Source organism: Capsella rubella, unplaced genomic scaffold (genome assembly GCF_000375325.1).
Source record: "Capsella rubella cultivar Monte Gargano unplaced genomic scaffold, Caprub1_0 scaffold_4, whole genome shotgun sequence".
In the NCBI taxonomy this organism is placed as follows: domain Eukaryota; kingdom Viridiplantae; phylum Streptophyta; class Magnoliopsida; order Brassicales; family Brassicaceae; genus Capsella; species Capsella rubella.
In genome coordinates, this window is record NW_006238920.1 from 3,136,403 (window position 1) to 3,156,342 (window position 19,940).

Genomic DNA, 19,940 nt, shown 5'->3' on the forward strand with positions numbered 1-19,940 from the left:
AGCCTAAAGCTTAAAGCCTAAAGCTTAAAGCCTAAAGCACCATTTTCTCCACAATCACTAAACCCTAAAAAAAAAAACCAAACCTTTGAATCCTTTTCATGCTTCTTCTTACATTCCCCGATTTCTTTTTTTTTCCTCTGAGAAAGTGACTTCCTTTTGATTTTGATTCTTTTGTTACTCTTTCTGCAATGATTCCGTTTTTTGAATTATGCGTTTATAAGAAAGCTGAGATTGGTGTTTGGTTTGTTCATGAAGTATTACAATGGGTGCTCTCAGGAAAAGAAGTGTTTGTCTGATTGATTCAAAGGGTTGTTCTAAATTGTTCCCTGTTTCTCAATCTCCTCCTCTTCCAATGTCTCAGTTCAATGGACCCTTCTCTTCTCTTGTCATTTGTGTCACTGGTTTATCCAAAGGTTGAGACTTTGTTCCCTTTTCAATCAGAAAGTTTCAATTTTTATGTTCATCCATCTTTAAAGTTTCATTCTTTGGCAATAGGCTGAAGTTTGGAGATTTATGTTCACCAATCTTTAAATTTGATAACTTCGATACTGTATTTAGAGACTTTTTATAGGAGGGTGCTGTTGTGATCTTGTTGTTATTTAGAACTTTGGTTTATATGTTTAAAAATTGGGATTTGATGTTATGATATGTTGTGTTGCTTGTTCTTTGCAGATGCGAGAAAGCAAGTCAAGGAAGCGACAGAGAGACTTGGAGGCGAGTACAGTCCTCACCTACACATGGGATGTACTCATTTGGTCGTTCAGATATCCTTTTTTTCTCAGTTCTGTTCATCTTTGTTGCAATTTGTTGTAGTGTTTTGGTTTTTGACTACACAACCAACATGATCCTGTACTTCTAAAGCGTTTCTTTTAGATAATAGTTTATAGTCGTTTGGTTACATTTTCATGGTGGTTTATGTGATGCTTAACGAAAACTTACAGCTCATGTGGACGTAAGTTTGAGCATACTTTGAAACATGGAGCAAGAAAAGGTCTCTTTGTTGTTACAATTGGTTGGTTTGTAGATAGCGTCAAGAGAAACTGTAAGCTTTTATGCATCTTTAAATTATTTCCAGATTGGTTTAGCCAGAGAGTTGGTATCAATACATTTGACCATTCAGTTTTGCTGGTTACTGCCTCAGTTTAGTAGCAGTACAAATTTGTGAAAGCTTTGCTAGCATATTCATGGACCCTTGACTATTTTTTGACTCTTTCAACTTTCATGTTAGAAGAATAATAGCCTTGTAGTCGTCAGTCCTACATTGGCTGCTTCTAGTTTGCTAGAGATATTCTGTGATATTTCATCAACATGATATAAGGATAGTGTGAATAGCCTCAGTTTGGTTATTAGTGTATTAAACTCAATTGGAGCAAATTAACTTTGGAAAAGAGAGCTCACGGGTATTTTAAAAAGGTTATAAGGTTATGTGTTTCTGAAGTTAAAGCTGACCTTGATATTTTGTAATGTTGTAGTCAGGATGAGCGAATCACTTTACAATGTTAAACAACTTGGACAAAATAGCGAAAAGGTGGATGATCTGATCCCGGCATTTGATCTAGAACCTATTTGTCGTCCACGGCAAATTCAGCAAGCTGTACGTTTTGGCACATCAACAAAGGACCACCAAGTATCTTCTATTGGAACAGAATCTGGCACTAGTGTTGACATGACTCTTGCTGACCATTGCATGTATGTTGATTCAGACATTTCAGATGAACTCCGGCTTAAGGTAATTTACCTCATTGGGTGCTTTCAACTTGTTGGCCAGATTGTACTTTTTTCTATGAGTCTCTTTAAATAGAATGTGGTCTGTTTAGGTGTTAAAGGTTGCTGGAGAGCAAGGAGCAAAGGTCATTGATTCATGGTTTATTGGTTGCAATGCAAGTCTTGTTGTGTGTGAAGGTGCTTCTATCCCGAGATATCTTGGCCATGCTAAAACTATTGTCTCAGTGAGTTCTTCTTTATGTCATTATTGTATAAGTGTAATGCATTCTCCAGAAGGTGTACTTCCGTTTGTTTTGATTCTCTATGAAAATGTGGAGAATTTGATACTCAATCCCATGTCAAATGCCTCCTGATTGCTCTGTTACTTCGTCATACAATTGACCATAGTGATTAGTGAGCTAGATGAGAAAGATAGTTCTAGTTGAGTAACAGATTTGTTTCATGATGACCTAAACATGCTTGCTATTGTTTGTTTGTTTGCATCAGCCACTATGGGTTCTAAAAACAGTGGAGAGACATCGACAAAGACTTGTTCATATGTCACCTGATTTAGCCCGACAGTTAGGATTAATGCTTGAAAACTTTGAAGATGGTTCTACAAAGGAGGTACTTAATTTTTTTTTATAGTGTGTTTTATGTACTGTCTTCACAAGTTACTGTCCATTCTCTATCCTTACATGTAATTAGGCTTAATGGTTTTTATTGTCCCATCTTGTAATCTTAAGTGATGAGAGTATTAATTGCAAGCTTTCTATATAAATTGTCACAGAAAACTTGTGGGGAAGGTAATTCTCAAGATGCTACTAAATTTAAAAGTAAATCAAAACAACAAAGGAAAGAGACTGTAGATATAGCTAAAACCGGGGTTAGGAGACGGCGTACTCGCCACATGCAGGTAACTGATGATCTTCTTACTTCCTGAAGTCTGAATTGACCTTAAAGATTTTGTTTCAGCTGATAGTGTCTGAATTTTATTGCCTATTCTCTTGTTGGATGTCTCATAGACTTGTCAAAACCCAATAAGACGCATAACACAGAACAGCCTGCTGGAGAATATTTGTTGGACAATATCTGAAGCAGCTTCAACTGCCACTATTTTTACTGATTCTTGCAGCAGCAGTGGTAACATCAGTGAACCTCAGCCTTCTGTTGCACAAGAAGAGAAAGAAGATAATGGGTTAGATCCAGTGGCTTCTTTTTCAAACTCAACCAGAGCACTCACAGAGATGTACGGTTTTGCTCTTCGTACGACTTTTTTACTTCATTTTTTAGTGTTTGCATGTTGCATGATTCACAAAGAAGTTAAATTGCGTCCATTGATAGCCTACTACTTTCCATTGTTACAATTGTTGCAACTGAGGAGATATCTCACTGTGGTCAACTATATTTTTTGTTCTGGGGTGTTCTTCTGCAGTGAGAAGACGGAAGTGATATTTAAAGACAGCTTCCTTACAATTCTATTTCCAACTGATCGGTTCTCGGAGATGGGACCTTCTTCACGGACCTATTTCAGTGATAACGGTTTTACATGCTTGCAAATCTTAGACTATATCCACATTTTTTATCAGGTATAACTATCTAGATGAATCTACAATTCAAATGGCCAATTCCTTTGTTTCAGTTCCTTCTAGTTGCTATGTATGGGTAGAGTAAGTCATTTGTTATAAATTTAGGTAGCTAAATGGTTGAAGTTTCCCAAATCAATCTCTTTATCTTAGTTAGGAATTTATGAGTAACTAATTAAACTCCAGAATAATCAGATACTTCTTCCTTGTTTGTATTGATTCTACAGGAGAACTTGTCGGATCATGAAATAGAGGTTGCGATTCACACAGACTCGAGGCACGCTGACCGTCTAAGAACAGTGTATTGCAGCAGAGAGACATCAGATGAAGGATGCATGGTTTTCCCAAGAATAGAGTTACTGGGAAGCAGGAAAAGTTTTGAAATGCTTAAGCGTGTGAATGGAGAGAACAACAGTAATGTTTATGAGCTCATGATTAGAGCTTGATGTCTCTTTTACAATACAAAATTGGAACAAGCTATATGCTTTAAAGTACAAACTTTTCCCTTTATGACTCATGAATTCAAAACTTAGTGATGCACATTGAATCTAAGAAAATTACAAATATGAGAATTTCCAGAAGAAAGGAGTATAGCATATAGAGTAAAACTGTAAAAAAGCACAGAGAATCAACAAAACATCGTATAAATCCCGACAAAAAGATAGAAAGAGGTCTGATTGATCCTCTGATGCTACAAAAAGTATTAACTGAACAAACCTAAACATTTTATGCATACGCCTTCATTCCTTCCTTCTTGCAGATCTCTTTCCTAACACTTTTTTTTTCCTTCTTCATTTTCAGCTAGTTTCTTCTCTCTCTCTCCCCATGTACAGAACAGATACAACAAAATGAATAGCGTGGTCACTTTTCCTTTTTTTTTTTGTTTTCTTTTCCCGTCGTGTATCCTATATAAGTACCTGGCTTTTCTCTGTCAGTATATGATGACTCTAAGGAGACCGGCCTGAGGCTCAGAATAGTCAAGGCCTTCTTCTTCGAGTAGGTAGCGCTGTACAGCAACTGGGAGTCTAGCCGGAGTGCGGGAACCCCTTGTGTGGTGGCCAGTACCTACACATATGTAAATCTGAAGTCTCTCTTGCGTTGCTCGAGCTGTGCTCCTCAATACACTCAGTTCGTGCTTCAACACCTGAAGAGCTTCACTCACATGTAACCCATGCAAGTCTATCATTCTCTCATTCCCTCTACCGTTTCCTTGACCCACCGGGTTCCTATTTCATTTATTGCTCATAGGCAGGTTAGAACAGAGATACTGGGAACAAGAGTGTTGTTTTTCGTTTATGGAATAGCAGTGTGTGTTTGGTATAAAAGATCATGTCAGAAGGAGATGCAGTGCTGCAAGGTAAAGAAGTCAAACCTCTGGCGATAAATGGCTTCTTGTGCTTTCCCATGAGCAGCCTTCATTTGCATGTTATGCAACTGTCCCTTGACACTTAGTTCTTTAGCTAAGGCCTTATTGCCAACAAGGTATGCTTGCCGTGCCTACGCTCAACCAGAAGTAACATAGAATATTGAGCGTACGTGACTAACACAGAAAGATAACAAGTTAATAAGATGACGTCGGAAGTGATAAAACTGGTGAAAACCTCATCATCAACAGAAATGGCTTTATCAACTATCATCTTAAATTGCAAATAAGACTCGAAATACTTATGGACCAGTGCCTCATATATCCTAAGTATTGTTTTTTTTCTTAAATCAATCTGGACAATAGAGATAAGGTAAGGCCCCACTACACGGCCTTAACAGTTAATAGACCAGATGGTATGCACAAAAAACCATAGCCAGATAGTCTTCAGAAAAATAGAGGCCACATAAATGAGCAAAAATGACATTTACAAGTGGATTATACCTGTTCAAAGTAAACATTCCGCAGACGTGCATAGTCACGTGCTTCCTCGCGTAAGTCAGAATACATATTCCCTGTTCATTCCCATGACAAAGAGAGCCAGAAATACAATGTTGTCCAATTAGATAACATTATTCTAAGCAAATGTATAACAAGACAGAGATAGTTATCTGAATCAAAAGAAGAAATTTACCAACTGCATCCCCGGTTTCCACCCAGACAGGAGCAGGGCGAGTCTGAGCTCGACTTTGCAGCTTATCTGAATATATACTCCTCCCACGGCCACTTTTGTAAGCACCAGCTGAAGCATGAGAATTTCTGCTTGTGCCAATGGATGAGTCTGCCGAATCACTGCGTTCATATTTCCACATACCAGAATCCTGAGATGCTAACTTCCTGACAGCAGAAACATAATCGATTGCACCAGGCTGAGATACTGATGGTCCCGACTTGAAGAAGAACATGTTATCTTTTTCAGGAGATTGGTAATGATTTCCAGTTTGTTGCAAATCATCCCCACCAAACTGGGCAGGAATACCATGGCTATTTGAGATGCTTAGAGCAGGAAAATCCATAGGACTAAGACTAGGCGCAGCATAAGTCTTAGGGCTCATGTTCTGATTCAAGCCACCATCCACTTGTAGCTACAGTTAAACGATGGAAGTTAACAACAAGATCACTTGAATGAGAAGCATATAAACACACAGTCATATCTTCAACAGGAAAGAAACATACATAAAATAGCAAAACAATAAGATTAGACATAACAGCTAATAAAAAGGACGACACCATCCAGTAAATTAAACAATAAGATTAGACAAGATCTGTACTCTTCTATATTTCAGGCACAGATCCTACTTTTTTCAAGGTATCATGGGCAACTACCATGTCTCTGTCAAATTAATACATAAAAGAGATAGCTTTCCAATAATCACCACTCTAGCCCGTAATTTCATTTGAATCTACATTGAACCATTAGTTCACGAGGAATAATGGGTTGCATAGCCAGGGAATTCAGAATATTTGTCAAACGGCCAATATTTGAAAGAAACGCACAAGAACAAATATTTGGAAACGCACATTGCCTATAACATCATAAGATAATGAAACACCACCGAAAGGTTTGCCATATATTGACTAGGAGAATGAATACCTCAAGCTGAGTAAGCATCTCAACTGTCAACTGCAAATCACACCCATTAGCAAAATAAACTTCTGCTAAACTTTCAGCGGCAAATCCAGGGAACTGAGAAGCAAGAAAATCCACAGGGTTGACTTCCATTTCCCCTGGACTCTCAGTGATGATGTCGTTAACGAAGCCATGCCGAGAGTTCCCACTGAAAGGGTTTCTTTCCCTGTCATTCCCAATTAGCTGCTCGGCATTCATGATTTGCTTATCCCAAGGCTTTGGACTCATTTGCATGAAACTCGGCCGCTGAGGATCTTCCCCAAATGAAGAAATGGGATATCTACTCTTCTCAGCCAAGCTATTACCATTAGCGGTATGAGAACCTAATCCAGTTTGGTCAGAAAATCCGTATCCTCCACCAGGAGAAGGAAACTTTTCAGCTTCGTTACCATCATACAACGATAAGCCAGCTAACGACAAACTCCCAGATCCATAAGAATTTTCATCTTGAGTCATTAACCCGAAATCCGGAGTTAAATCATCAGGAAGTTGGTGACTCCAGAACTGACGTGCTTCTTCATCAGAGTGATGCGACACAGACGATTCAGTTCGATCAAGAACAGCTTTCCCTACAGAGCTAGAGGAAGCTAAAAGCCTAGACGTAGCAGCATCCAAAGTGCTTGTACTTCCAGATGAAGGAGACCGTAGTGTAAACGGAACAAACTCAGCAGCATGAGGGTTCAAAGTTGTTGGCTTGATACTAGTACCACTTAGCTTTGGATCACTTGATTTCTTGGTTAAGCTCATTCTTCAACAAAATGGTAATAAAAATACTATCCAGCCAAAACAAAAAAGACTTCTTTTTAAAAAATCCAAAACCTGCAAAAAAAGAAGTTAGCTTTTTTATATAACTCAAACTACTCAGAAAAAGAAACCTGCAAAATAGTTTGCTTTAATCAGTAAACTTACTCAGATAAGTAACAAGCACCTGAGGGCAATAGATACACGTGCGTGGACTAAACTCTCAATTCATCTCACCAACCTAAAACAAGAAACAAAAAGATACAAATTCATAAGTCAAAAGCATTGCAGCTTTTATGATAATGCAAAAGCTACTCACAGTTCTTAGTAGACAACATATAAAACCCCCAAATTGAAACCCAAATACAAAATTCCTAAAAGAGAACATATCTAACTGAAATAAACAAACCGTTTTCAAAAGACAAGATTTTTAACCAAACCCATAAAAAAAAAGAACCAGATTTGAGATTCATTCAATTCAAACCACACAAAAAGAACCAAGAAAGATGAAAACTTTAGCAAAATCAAGGAGAGATTTGTAGTTTACTTAAGAAAGTTAGCAAAATCAAGGAGAGATTTGTAGTTTACTTAAGAAAGAGAGAACCTTTAGTGAAGAAATAGAATGGATCCATGGAAGATAACAAAGATCAGAGGTAAAAGAAAAAGTAAAGGCTGCGGAAAACAAGATAAAGAAGAAGAAGAAGAGAGAGAGAGAGAGAGAGAGAGAGAGAGAGATGAGAAATTTGCAGTTTGGGGTAATCGGGAGAGAGCTTAGTTTACCTCTTCTCCTAGGGATTCGAGTTTTGGGGTAAGCGTCGTCTTCTTCTCTCTCTCTATGGTGTTGTTTGGGCTAAAGCTGTAACACGAGCTATACCACAAGATTTTTTATTAAACAAGACACCAAACCTTGTGCCTCTCTCTCGGATTTGACCTTTTTCTTTTTTAATTGCTCAAATCTATTAGCTTTTATTAGACTAATTTAATTAATACTTATCATTAAGGGCCTAATTGTAAGAGTTTGGCTTTTATTAGACTAACTTTTTCTTCTAAAAATGGGGTTTTTTTTTTTTTAATTTTGTTATGGATTTTTGTTCACTGTATTTTTCACTAATTGAGATGAAAGAGACAAAAGTTTTAGCTAGAAAAATGTGAGTGGTTAAAAATAGTTAGATCCTTATTAGTTATTACTGAAGATTTAGGGTAATTAAACTCATAGAAAAGTTAAATCAGTTAATTAAATTAGTAGAAGAATGAGGAAGCAAAAATTAAAGTTAAACCATAAAGGGAAAATTTAAGTTATATTAATTAGTTTAGGCTGTGAGTTTTTAAAGATTTTCAAGATAACATATATTTTTAAAAAATGTTGAATGAAAAAATTGTTATAGGCTAGGTAAATGGTATTTTACAAATATTTTAGGAAATTTAAGTACAAAATATCTTGTATGTTTCAAAATTATTATCGGCTCTATTATCCTACTACATTAATTAAGAAGTATACAAATAAAAATAATCTTATAAATTGTAAGAATTTACATTGAAATGCCATTAGAAAAAGTTTCAAATTTAAAAAAAAAACACTGAGAATAATAAAGATAATTAAATAAATAATCAAACAAATTAAAATCATTAATATCCCGGAAACCTAAACCTCCCATCTTTTTACTCGAACATAACTTATCTCAAGAACGCCAATGCATGCCACCTGTATGACCATTCGGGCTCCACCAATAATTTGCCACTGCACTGGTTAGTTTCGCTGTGATTGTTTTCGGAAGACGAAAGCACGACATAACATATGTCAGCAGCACTGATGCCACAGATTTAATCATCACCTCCTTACCCCCCTTTGATAGCAACTTTGCCGCCCAGCCATTAATATGCTTGTCCAGCTTATCTCTGACAAAGGAGAATACCTTCGTTTTTGCTCCGCCTAAACTCTCTGGTAGCCCCAGGTAAGATCCCATACCCCCCCCCCCCAAAGTGGTAATCCCCAGAATTGCTTCCGCTTTGATAGTAGGATCTATTTTATGCCCAAATTGAATTACAGATTTCTGAAAATTAATCTGTTGCACAGAAACCCGCTCATACTGCTTTAAGATATCCAATATAACCGCACATTGATCCTTATTTGCCTTGCAAAAAAACAAACTACCATCTGCAAACAAGAGATGAGTGATTGGCGGACACTTATTCGCCACCTTAATCCCAGTTATCAACTTATTCGTTTTCGCCTTCCGAACATTTGCAATTAATACCTCAGTACATAAAATAAACAGATATGGGGATAGCGGATCTCCCTATCGTAAACCCCTTCCTGGGCGTATAAAACCTTGCACATGACCATTAATGAGTATACTATATTCAACAGAAGATACACAGAACATGATCCACGAAACCCATTTATCGGTAAAACCAAACTTACGCAGAAGCCTATCAAGGAAAGCCCATTCCACTCTATCATAAGCCTTACTCATATCCGTTTTAATAGCCAGGAAAGTACTCTTACAAGAGGCATTGGTACGTAACCCGTGAAACATTTCCTGGGCTGTTAATATATTGTCCGATATTAACCGTCCCGCCACAAAAGCAGATTGGGTATCCGAAATAATTAGTGGTAAAACCTTCTTCAGACGTTGACATAAAACTTTGGAAATTACCATATACCCCACATTACATAAGCTAATTGGTCGCAGCTCTGTCATTCTAGTAGGGCGTTCCACTTTTGGAATCAAGTAGAGATTCGTTTTATTTAACCGTTTATCAAAAATACCATCCCGAAAAAAGGAATTAACCAGAGAAGTTAGGTCTTCCTTGACCACCGCCCATGCCTTTTGGAAAAATAAAGCAGTCATCCCGTCTGGACCTGGTGCTTTGTCTGGATGCATCATAAATAACGCACTACGCACCTCCTCCTCCGTAGCCGTCGCCGTAAGAAAATCATTTACTTCCTCCGTAATCACCGTTGGCAGCTCTTCCAAAGCCTCCTCAAAATCAGTGGGATCACTCGTAGTAAACAGATTTGAAAAGTAATCCTCTGCTATCTTACACACCGCTTTCTCTTCCGATGACCAAACATTATTATTATCAAATAATCCAACTAATCGGTTTCTAGCCCGACGGATTTTTGTTTGTGCGTGAAAATGCTTAGAATTCCTATAACCAACACGCATCCACCGACTTTGACTTTTCTGTTGCCAATAAATCTCCTCATCCTTGTGAGCGTTCCGTAATCGAACCGTTAAATCATAAACCTCCTCTGGTGTACTAGTATCCTTTTCTTGAGCCTCAACGAGTTTCTTTTTCAATTCTTCAATGGATTCCCGACCGTAAGGAACCTGTGTTTTCCTCCATTGAGATATTTTATGTCTATAGTTAACCAGTTTATCAATGAACCCTGCCGTTCGGTGTTCAGATAGACCATTCCAACCATGTTCAATAGTCTCAAGAAGCCCTTCCTTCCCAACCCACCGTTTATCAAACATGAAACATCACCGCCGACGCACATTTTGTTGAGCCACAACAGCCAAGACTGGTTTATGATCCGAGCCAACCATCGGCAAATACTCCAAAACAGTATCCGAAAAAATATCGTGCCAATCCGCATTACCTAGAGCCTTATCTAGTCTGCATCGAATTGGTTTCTTATCACGCCAAACCCTCCAAAATAACCAATCCCCTATATGAGGAAACTCTAGCAATCCACAATTACTTATCATCCCATTAAAGTCAACAAAAGAGGAGGCATGCCGTAACATACCACCACGCTTTTCATGGTTACCCGTTATTTCGTTAAAGTCTCCAATTAAAAACCATGGAGAAGAGCGGTTTAATCCAAACCGTGTTAAGCGCTCCCAAACCAAATCTCTTTTTCGTGGAACCGGATCGCCATAAACAAAGGTCATGTAAATCACATGATTTTTAAAAGTTGCTTCAACATCAATTAACCGATTAGATTTGAATAAGATTGAAACATTAAAATTATTATTATTATTATTATAAAAAAGAGCCAAACCACCACTACAACCAATAGGATAAACCGTTACTACATTACTATAACCCAAATGACAACGAAATTGTTCTAAAAATAGAGAAGATTGCTTAGTTTCCGATAAAAATAAAAAATCCGGCCGATGTTTCTTCCATAGATCCCGGAGATAACCGATAGTCGCCTTGTTCCCCAACCCTTGGCAATTCCAACTTAGTACCCTCATTTATTACCCTTTGGTTTTGGTGGTTTAGGGCCACCATTACCCCCTTTGTCCAACTCCCGGTTCTTCGGGTTATCGGCCTCCTCGGTTTGAGTTGACTTTGGAGCCGATCTCTTTCTTGGTGTCGAAACCATATTGGCAATCCTCTTTTCTGAGCTGGCACCAGCCAAAGCGACATTCTTCCCACGTCTTCCTTTCTCAACATCTTGCTTCTTCTTGGTTTCGTCGTCTTCACCATCCGCAACAAGAGCCAACTCTTCAAGTGATGTCACAAAAGCTTCCCCACTATCCGCTTCCAACACCTCAGTTTCCATTGGATCAATTGCCCATTCCCCTAACTGACCAGAATCATCCTCATACCCTTGCTCATCAGTTGGATTCACCACGTCTCCTAGGGAAAGAACCAAAGCATCACTAGTCGCCACCATCATTTGTTCCTCTTGCTCCTGTGGACTGTCCACTTCTGGTTGGTTCTCCTCTGCAGCTGCACCCGTCTGGACCCGAACTTCTTCCTTTTCCTCCACAGCCGCCAGCCCACTCAATCCTTCCTCCTCCTCAACACCCGCATTCGTCACCGTTTCATGGAAAAAAGCCTTCCTCACCTTCTTAGATTGAGGATCAACCGCATGCCTCTCATGTGGCTCCACAATGCCTATCTCCCCTGTCACCACATCAATCTCTGTTCTACGATGGGCATTAAGGGCCGCATAACTAGTGTACCTCCGGGTCCGGTTTGATGGTTCACCGCGAAAAAGACCAGACCGGCTTCGATGTTCATGGTTGTTCCCGTGATGTCTCTGACCACCCTCGCCTCGGGACTCAGCACCACTCTCCCTTCCTCTACTCGGCTCCCGCTGTTTACCCTCATGGTCAGACCCACGTCTCCTATACGCCCCGACCGCACCTCTATACCTTTGACTCCTTTTGTCCCCTTCATCCCGAGAAGACGAGGGAGGGCGCACAGCTACCTCATTTATAACCAATCCGCAGTAATCCTCATCATGACACAAACTTGAACAGAGGCGATAGTACCCGAAGAGTCGCTCGTACCGAAGTGTAACCGGAAATTCGATACCCGACTCAATTTCTACAACCGACTCAAAAGCCAGAGGCTTGAACCCGTCTATCGACACCCGAACACGTCCCGCGTCAATATCGATTGCGTGAACCTTCCCCAAATCTTCTCCTACACACCGGAAAGTCGGCTCCGCCCAAAACTAGCTAAGCAACTTTGGTGGCTGATGGAGGTACCATAATCTCTGTTTGCAAAAGTTTTTAAAAGCAGATATTATCGGAACTCCAATCCTATGGACAACCTACGGTCATACTCACCTTCTTATTGTTGGCGGAGTATTATGTCAGCTAGATCTCTGGTTAATAGAGGACTTATTAAAAGAGTTGGGGAAGGCCACACAATTTCAGTGTGGACCGATCCTTGGATCCCAGCTCAATTCCCGAGACCAGCTTTAAGTAATGGGGCCGTTATGGACCCTTCATTACATATTCAACAATTATTGGATCGTACATCTAACTCTTGGAAGATAGATGTGCTTCAGGAAAATTTTGCTCCAACTGATGTGGAACTGATTAGTGCTATCCCTATAGGTAATATTCCATCTTTGGATACTATTGGTTGGCATTTCACGAAAAATGGAAAATACACGGTGAAATCAGGGTATCATACAGCGCGGTTACCTGACCCCGGCATTTTGATCCCTCAGGTGAGTGGACCGGATATAATTCCTCTGATTGCAGGAATCTGGAAAGTACGGTGTCCACCGAAAATTCAACATTTTATGTGGCAACTGCTGACAGGGTGTATCTCGGTTTTGGTTAATTTGAAGAATAGAGGTATAAACTGTGATCAAAGTTGTCTACGATGTGGTGTTCTGGTGGAAACGGTAAACCATGTGATGTTTGAGTGTCCGCCTGCTAGGCAATCTTGGGCATTGGATCATATCCTGCTGGGCTCAAATCATTTTCCTTCAGGATCATTATACGCTAATATGGATTATCTCTTAAGGTTATCTTTAAGAGATGGGCAAGGTGGCCCCTTTCCTTGGCTATTATGGTATATTTGGAAAGCAAGAAATGCAAAAGTGTTTAAAAATCAAGATCAATGTTTTCAAGAGGTGACTCGGGTTGCAATAACGGAGGCGGGTGCTTGGCAGGTAGCTCAGATTGAAGATCTGGGAACCTCCACGGTGAACTTGGTGCCGGGACTTTTCCTACCACGGCGACAGATTACCTTATCTTCTGTATTTTCAGGATACCATTGCTTTATTGACGGATCATGGAAAGAAACGGATAAGAATGCGGGATTAGGATGGTTTTGTCAATGTTCGCAGGATGACTCCACGTTTATGGGAGCTTCGAACCCTCGTAGAAGTCTTTCTCCTCTGCATGCAGAAGTAGAAGCACTGATGTGGGCGGTGCGTTGTATGATAGGCCATGATTTCAGAGATGTCGAGTTTCAAACAGACTGCTCCGACTTGGTGAAGATGGTGTCTTCCCCTTCCGAGTGGCCGGCTTTCTCTGTATACCTGAAGGATATTGATAGCGATAGGGAAGAATTCTCAACCTTTTCTTTATCTCTTATTCCTCGTAATGCGAATGTAAAAGCGGATAGTCTGGCACGTAATGTACGTTCTATTCCGCATTTGGTTAAGTTTGTTAACAATTGTCCCCCCAATTGGCTTATTTAAGCTAATCTATATGAGTTTGGTGTTGACAAAAAAAAAAAAATCAAACAAATTAAATATAGCAAGATAATCTATAAACTATAAATAAAACAGCAAAATAATCAAACAAATATATTGTTTGTTGGGATACATAAATATTCAATTTTATATTTCATTTATTTGATTCTACCATCTTTTTGTGTCAAACACTTTTAGTTCTCATAACTTTATTCTTAGTAATGTAGATTCTATAACCAAACACATAAAAAAAAAATATATAACTACCATAAGAATTTTATTAAATACCTCTAAAATAGGTATTTTCCAAAAATACCATTATGAGTCTTTTTCCAAAAATACCACTAAAATACATTTTTCCAAAAATACCACAAAACTAAAACTAACATTTTTAACATTCAAAACTAATTTCTAAATACTAAACACTAAATCCTACCCCCAAAAAATGTAGCCTAAATATAAATAGACAACCCAAAAAAAAAAAAATCTACAACTTCGTAAATCAGATTTGTATGCTTATGGTATTTTTGGAAAAATAAAAAATGTGTTGTTATTTTTGGAAAAAATAAAAATTGTGGTATTTGTGGAAAATAAACTTAAAATGTGCTATCCATGGGAATTATATTTATAAAACTTAAATATTTAATGTTATACATATAAAAATTTAACCATATTAAATGCACTTAGATTTTCAATTAGAAAATTAATTTTTCGTAAATTACAATCCTTATCACACAAAGAGAAGATTAATTGTGTCCCATTCAACACAATTATGTAGTTTTCTTATAATTGTATTAAAATGATTATTAATATTTTCCATTCAGTTAAATCACATTGGTTTCAAATGCATTAAATATTTTAATTCAAAATTATTCTTTCTTAAACTAGTTAAACTATATATTTTAAAAAGTTTAAACAAAAAATTATATAGCTTAAAATTTATACAACCTTTTTCTTGTAAATATCATGTAATGTGTGCATTCATTCAAATTAATCGTAATTATTTTCTGTAATTTTATTAAAAATGCTTTTTATATTTTTGAATAGACCCGACCCGTTTTTTTTTAATTTATGCAAACCGGATTAAATCAATTTAAACCGACTAAATCAACTAAACCAAACTAATTCACTTTAAGCCAACCTTAACCATAGTAACCCAATCAAACTAATTAAACCGAACATTAATTACTTAACCAACGATTCCAATTAAAATAATTAAACCAACAAGAACTAGCGGAAGACTCAACCGAACAATCCAAATAACCAATTGCATTAAACCAACATTCCAACAATATCCAAACCAGTCATCATCTAGAAATAGAAAAGCATCCTAACATGTTTCTAAATTCCAGAGCTAACAACCTAACAATGCAATAACATAAAAATCACAACACAACCAGCGAGCCAACAGATCATTCTTTTCTCCTCGCCTAGATTCTACAGTCACACTTTATCTTTACCTGCACCACAAACGCAATGAGATGCGTGAGTATTATCACAAATACTCAGTGAAGCGATCCTCCCATATACTGGGTTATACGCACAAGCATATTAAACCAAACCAACATGCATAAGATTAACCAATCAACACAAACTAGGCATAAAAAGACACTAACAACTCGCTGTACATAAATTGTTGTTCAGAAAAAGCTGTCCAGAAATTGGTGTCGAGCAATACCGACTCCGCAGAAACCCATAAATCGCCTCTCAACTCTCTAGAGAATGATTTTACCACCTCCAAAGCTCCACCCATGAATCCTAACACTCAATCATGCAAACACAGCAACCAAAACACACAAACAAGCCACACAAAACAATTTCCAGCCATCCAAATCAATCAAATACACATAAGTAAGGTTTAACATGCTCAGATAAACCATGGTCACGCACTCACCTTTTGCAATAGATGAACAGTGACAAAAAACAGCTGATCTAAGACAGCACATAGCACTCCTAACACCGCAACCTCAAGATCTACCTTTCCTTGGCCTCAACTCTCAAGAACAACCCAAAATCTCTCCAAAAACCCACAAAAAATCAAGGAACTTTGAACCCCTTTTCTTTCTCTCTCTTGAAGTAAAAAAGCGGCTGAACAAGCACTGATGTCGAGTTTTTCCTTTAAAACCTCGATCCTAGGTTAACCCCAAACCAGCCAAATTAATTCAGCAATTAAATTGAACCGGTATGAACCGAAAAATGTTGGTTTTGATCGACACCCCTATTTTTGAACACGGGTGTTACAATTGGTGACATAGGTGGCCAAATTAATTAATTTAAACCACTCCGCAAAACGGGTTCTCACAATTTTACATTATTTAATTATATATAAGCATATACTTATATATTAATATATTAATGTATTTAATAACTTTTGAGTTTTGACCATTTATATAAGATTTCTTATTAATGATTGGTTGAATATATTTAACTAAATAATAATATAGTTGAAGAAATGGACAATTTTAAAAAATGATTTTTTAGGGAGCACCTTTAAAAAAATACCACGTAGGAAAAGATTTTCAAAAATATATTTTTGTTGTGCACAAAGACAATTCTACCTTTAATAATTTAACCTAATTGCAGAAACCCTTCTCTCTCTCTCTCTCTCTCTCTCTCTCTCTCTCTCTCTCTCTCTCTCTCCCCCCTACCAGTTTTTCTTCTTCTTCCTTATAATGCTAGTCTTACTCTCTCTACCCCAACTTTTTAACGCAATATATATAAGAGTGTATTAACAGAAAGGTCACTTTTCTAAAAAGATATGTGAGAAGAGTAACAATATATGAGAGCCGTGTTTCTCTACATATTTTGGCAAAAAGGGACAAAACTAACCGAATAAAGTAAGTCTTATCAACCGGACGAGTTTGTTTATTAGTTTCAACTTTAAGTTACGTTAGGACTGAGTTTTTCGCTTCCTAGGTTACGTTAGGACTGTTTTTTTGAATTGTTTTATGAAAGCGTAGTAAGTATGAGTCCGAGTTTGAAGGTTTATGGTATTAGATTGAGTGACAGAGAAACACGAAACCGGAAGGCCTGAACCTGGATGATGGAAATTTACATGCATCTTCCGATTCTCTTAACCTTAACCCATATGATTCGTGAAAGATTATTTGAAATGTGTTTAAATGGACAGTAACAGATGGATGATTTCACAATAGTGATTTGCGAGAGATGAGGGATTTATGGCTGAGCTAGAAGAGATTGAAGCGAGCATTAAACGTGACATAACGAAAGATAAACCGAAAGAATCATAAGACAGAGTTGAAGAATTGTTTGGGTTGGATGAAGTGGACGAGCCAGAGTTGATGACGTTAGGCCAAGTGGATATGACCAAGAATTATGGGCCAGTTTTTTGGATGAGACTTACGGGGGTTCAAATGCTGCTGAAGTCATGAATACAAAAAGTGAAAGGGATGTTGAGACTGAGGTAATGAAGAATGCAAATTATGGGGAAAGTGATGATACACATGTTAGAGTTATGTGTACTGGTAATGGTGTTTTGATCATAGTGTGTATGTGAACGTTGGTGAAGGTGTAGATTACAGCCAAAATAAAAAGACAAAGTGGACATCATAAGGTGGACAATCATACAGTGTCCCGATTAAAGGTGGACAATGATGAGACAAAGGATCCAACCGCGATATTCTTTGTAGACGAGACAGTAACTCGTCTCAGCTTCATCTTCTGCTACTATTGCTTCTTCTTTGAGCTTGAAAGCAAAGTGCATATTACTATTGAATATGATTCAAGGAGAAGTCGATACCACTCATATAGTTTTACGTGGCTGTTTTGGTTGACTTATATTATGTTAAATGTCATTCATCCTAGTACCTTATTAATAATTGAACCAATAAATCATATTGGTGTGATCATTCATCATCGACGGCTTATTTTAAGGATTTGAAGACCGGAGACATTTATTTTTAAACTCGCAGAAAGTGTTTGTTGTGATCACGTAACGAACACGGCTTATATTTTATTTACTTTTTTTCTAAAACCTAAAGAAACAAATTATTCTCTCCTGAAAACTTGGGGAAAATGGTCATATTAATGTAAATACATGATATATTTGTATATTACTGATGTATTTATTTTACCTGATTAATTAAATTATCGAACCTCAAGGAGCAATTAATTAACACAGCAAAAATACAAAACTTTACTTAATCTAAGATTAATAAGATATTTTATTTTGGTTTTCTAAACTTGGCTAACAATACAATTCAAACTAAATAATGCAAAGATGGACAAAAGAAATTAAATACCAAAAGATTAACATATTTTGAAATCAAACAAGCGATAAATAGTAAATTACTAAAGAATAATTAAAAGACGAATTCTCGGGTTAAGGCAATTGACTAGAATGACAAAGAGATGGGTTATGGAGGTTCAAACAACTTCGAACAAAGAATGATCGTTAGACCATAGAACATTAAGTAAGAATAACACATTTCCATGATATTAATCCCTTTACTAATCAATAAATTATCAACTTCTTCCAAAGGCAATCATATGATCAATAAGCATTATAAAACTAATCACCCTATGCAACAATTTCCAAAGGTGAAAAATGAAAAGCACTTAAAAGTTTTTGTTCGAGAATTTCATCGAAGACCTTCCGGGCATAAAATTCCTAAGTTCTAAATCAACATAATCAAGATTGTCTTGTCTAAGGTTTCTAAGGTTGTCAACATAATCAAGATTGTCGGGCCTAAGGTTTGGCTTGTCTCGGATCTGTTGTCAAAATTTGTGCCCGACTGGGTGTTCGACTAGGTGTATATACGTTCAGTAAAACAGCAATAACTCTTGAACCGTTGCTCAGATTTTGCAGAAATATAATGATTATACGTGATATTAATTTTCGTTGTGGGAAAAATGCAAAAATTGTTTGCCTATTTATTATCAGAGTAGTTGGGTTGCCAAACAACAAGACACAACATATAAAGAACAAAAGAACTTTGAGTGATTAATAATTAAAAAAAGCAACGCTCAGAGGTTTCAATACTCAAGTATGTGTTAAATGACAGAATATTCCATAAATGCAACCAAATTCGTTATCCAGCCGCTATTAATGGTAACTGAGATAATATATGGCATGTTTTCTAACGATATGTTTAACTATGATTTCAGGAAATAAGATGACGATGTTTTTGCATTTTGTGAGGGAACAGTAGAAAATGAATGAAAATGGTAACTACAACTACAAAAATGAGTGTATTGTAGCACTTAATTATGTGATATTTTTTTTAATTACTTATTTATAAGATACCAATATGTATGACTTGGCATCAATTATATTAACTGAAATTAAAATTAACTAGTTTGACATCAATTACATTTAAGTGATACTATTCCTACTAGTTTGTATCTTTTGAACCAAATAAATATAAAATGTAAACTTACATCATTTGTTTTGGTCGAAACTTTTTTTTTTCTCGTTAGTCATCCTTAAGCAACTGCAAAGACATTAGGAAGTTTTTTAAGTAACCATTTTGAAAGAGGAAAACTTCCACTCAAACCTAAACAACTCATGGAAATATTTAGAAATGGGTATGGAGTTACCACATATTCTAAGACTTATAGAGTTCAAGAAATTGCTAGGGGTTTACCTGATTATAGTTATGAATTTTTACTGAAGTGGTTCCACATGGTACAACTGAAGAATTCAGGTTTTATAACTTTTCTCAAAGTTGACTCTCTAAGTATGCATTTCTGGCTTTTGGTGAATCTATTAGAGGGTATAAGTTGATGAGAAAAGTAATATACATATATATGGTGCACATTTGAAATCAAAGTTGAAAGGGACTTTGCTTGCTCCCTCTACTCAAGATGGAAATTTTAACTTATATCCTATAGTTGATTCTAAAAATGATGCATCTTGGGTTTGGTTTCTGAAATGTCTGAAGAATTTTATTGCAGATGCGAATGATTTTTGTCTCTGATCATGCTTCG

The 19,940-nt window shown here is 37.0% G+C and overlaps 3 protein-coding genes and 1 long non-coding RNA gene across 6 annotated transcripts; 1 reads left to right on the forward strand and 3 right to left on the reverse strand.

Annotated features, from left to right (window-relative positions):
- Positions 1–6: 6 nt before the first annotated feature.
- Positions 7–3,800, forward strand: LOC17890299. The gene is made up of 10 exons (XM_006293945.2): positions 7–413; positions 673–764; positions 940–1,042; positions 1,473–1,729; positions 1,818–1,949; positions 2,212–2,331; positions 2,495–2,620; positions 2,730–2,953; positions 3,140–3,293; positions 3,518–3,800. Exons 1-10 carry the CDS (start codon positions 263–265, stop codon positions 3,734–3,736), a joined length of 1,578 nt encoding a protein of 525 aa, XP_006294007.1. The 5' UTR covers positions 7–262; the 3' UTR covers positions 3,737–3,800.
- Positions 3,801–3,809: 9 nt separating this feature from the next.
- Positions 3,810–7,962, reverse strand: LOC17887754 (polyadenylate-binding protein-interacting protein 7). 3 transcript variants are annotated; one of them, XM_006293848.2, is made up of 7 exons: positions 7,865–7,962; positions 7,253–7,325; positions 6,308–7,162; positions 5,348–5,798; positions 5,158–5,228; positions 4,663–4,787; positions 3,810–4,516 (listed from the first exon to the last, which is right to left on the reverse strand). In XM_006293848.2, exons 3-7 carry the CDS (start codon positions 7,088–7,090, stop codon positions 4,222–4,224), a joined length of 1,725 nt encoding a protein of 574 aa, XP_006293910.1. In that variant the 5' UTR covers positions 7,091–7,162; positions 7,253–7,325; positions 7,865–7,962; the 3' UTR covers positions 3,810–4,221. The 3 variants fall into 3 exon arrangements, with proteins under 3 accessions (XP_006293910.1, XP_006293907.1, XP_023639377.1); XM_006293845.2 differs by lacking the exon at positions 7,865–7,962 and adding an exon at positions 7,689–7,821; XM_023783609.1 differs by lacking the exon at positions 7,865–7,962 and adding an exon at positions 7,673–7,821.
- A 3,329-nt stretch (positions 7,963–11,291) lies between these two features.
- LOC111830946 lies at positions 11,292–12,618 on the reverse strand. The gene is made up of 2 exons (XM_023783834.1): positions 12,609–12,618; positions 11,292–12,478 (listed from the first exon to the last, which is right to left on the reverse strand). The coding sequence occupies exons 1-2, from the start codon at positions 12,616–12,618 to the stop codon at positions 11,292–11,294; spliced, it is 1,197 nt and encodes a 398-aa protein (XP_023639602.1).
- A 2,625-nt stretch (positions 12,619–15,243) lies between these two features.
- LOC111831180 lies at positions 15,244–16,075 on the reverse strand. The gene is made up of 2 exons (XR_002834404.1): positions 15,886–16,075; positions 15,244–15,451 (listed from the first exon to the last, which is right to left on the reverse strand). It is a non-coding gene; the product is annotated as an uncharacterized LOC111831180 (long non-coding RNA).
- Positions 16,076–19,940: the final 3,865 nt, after the last annotated feature.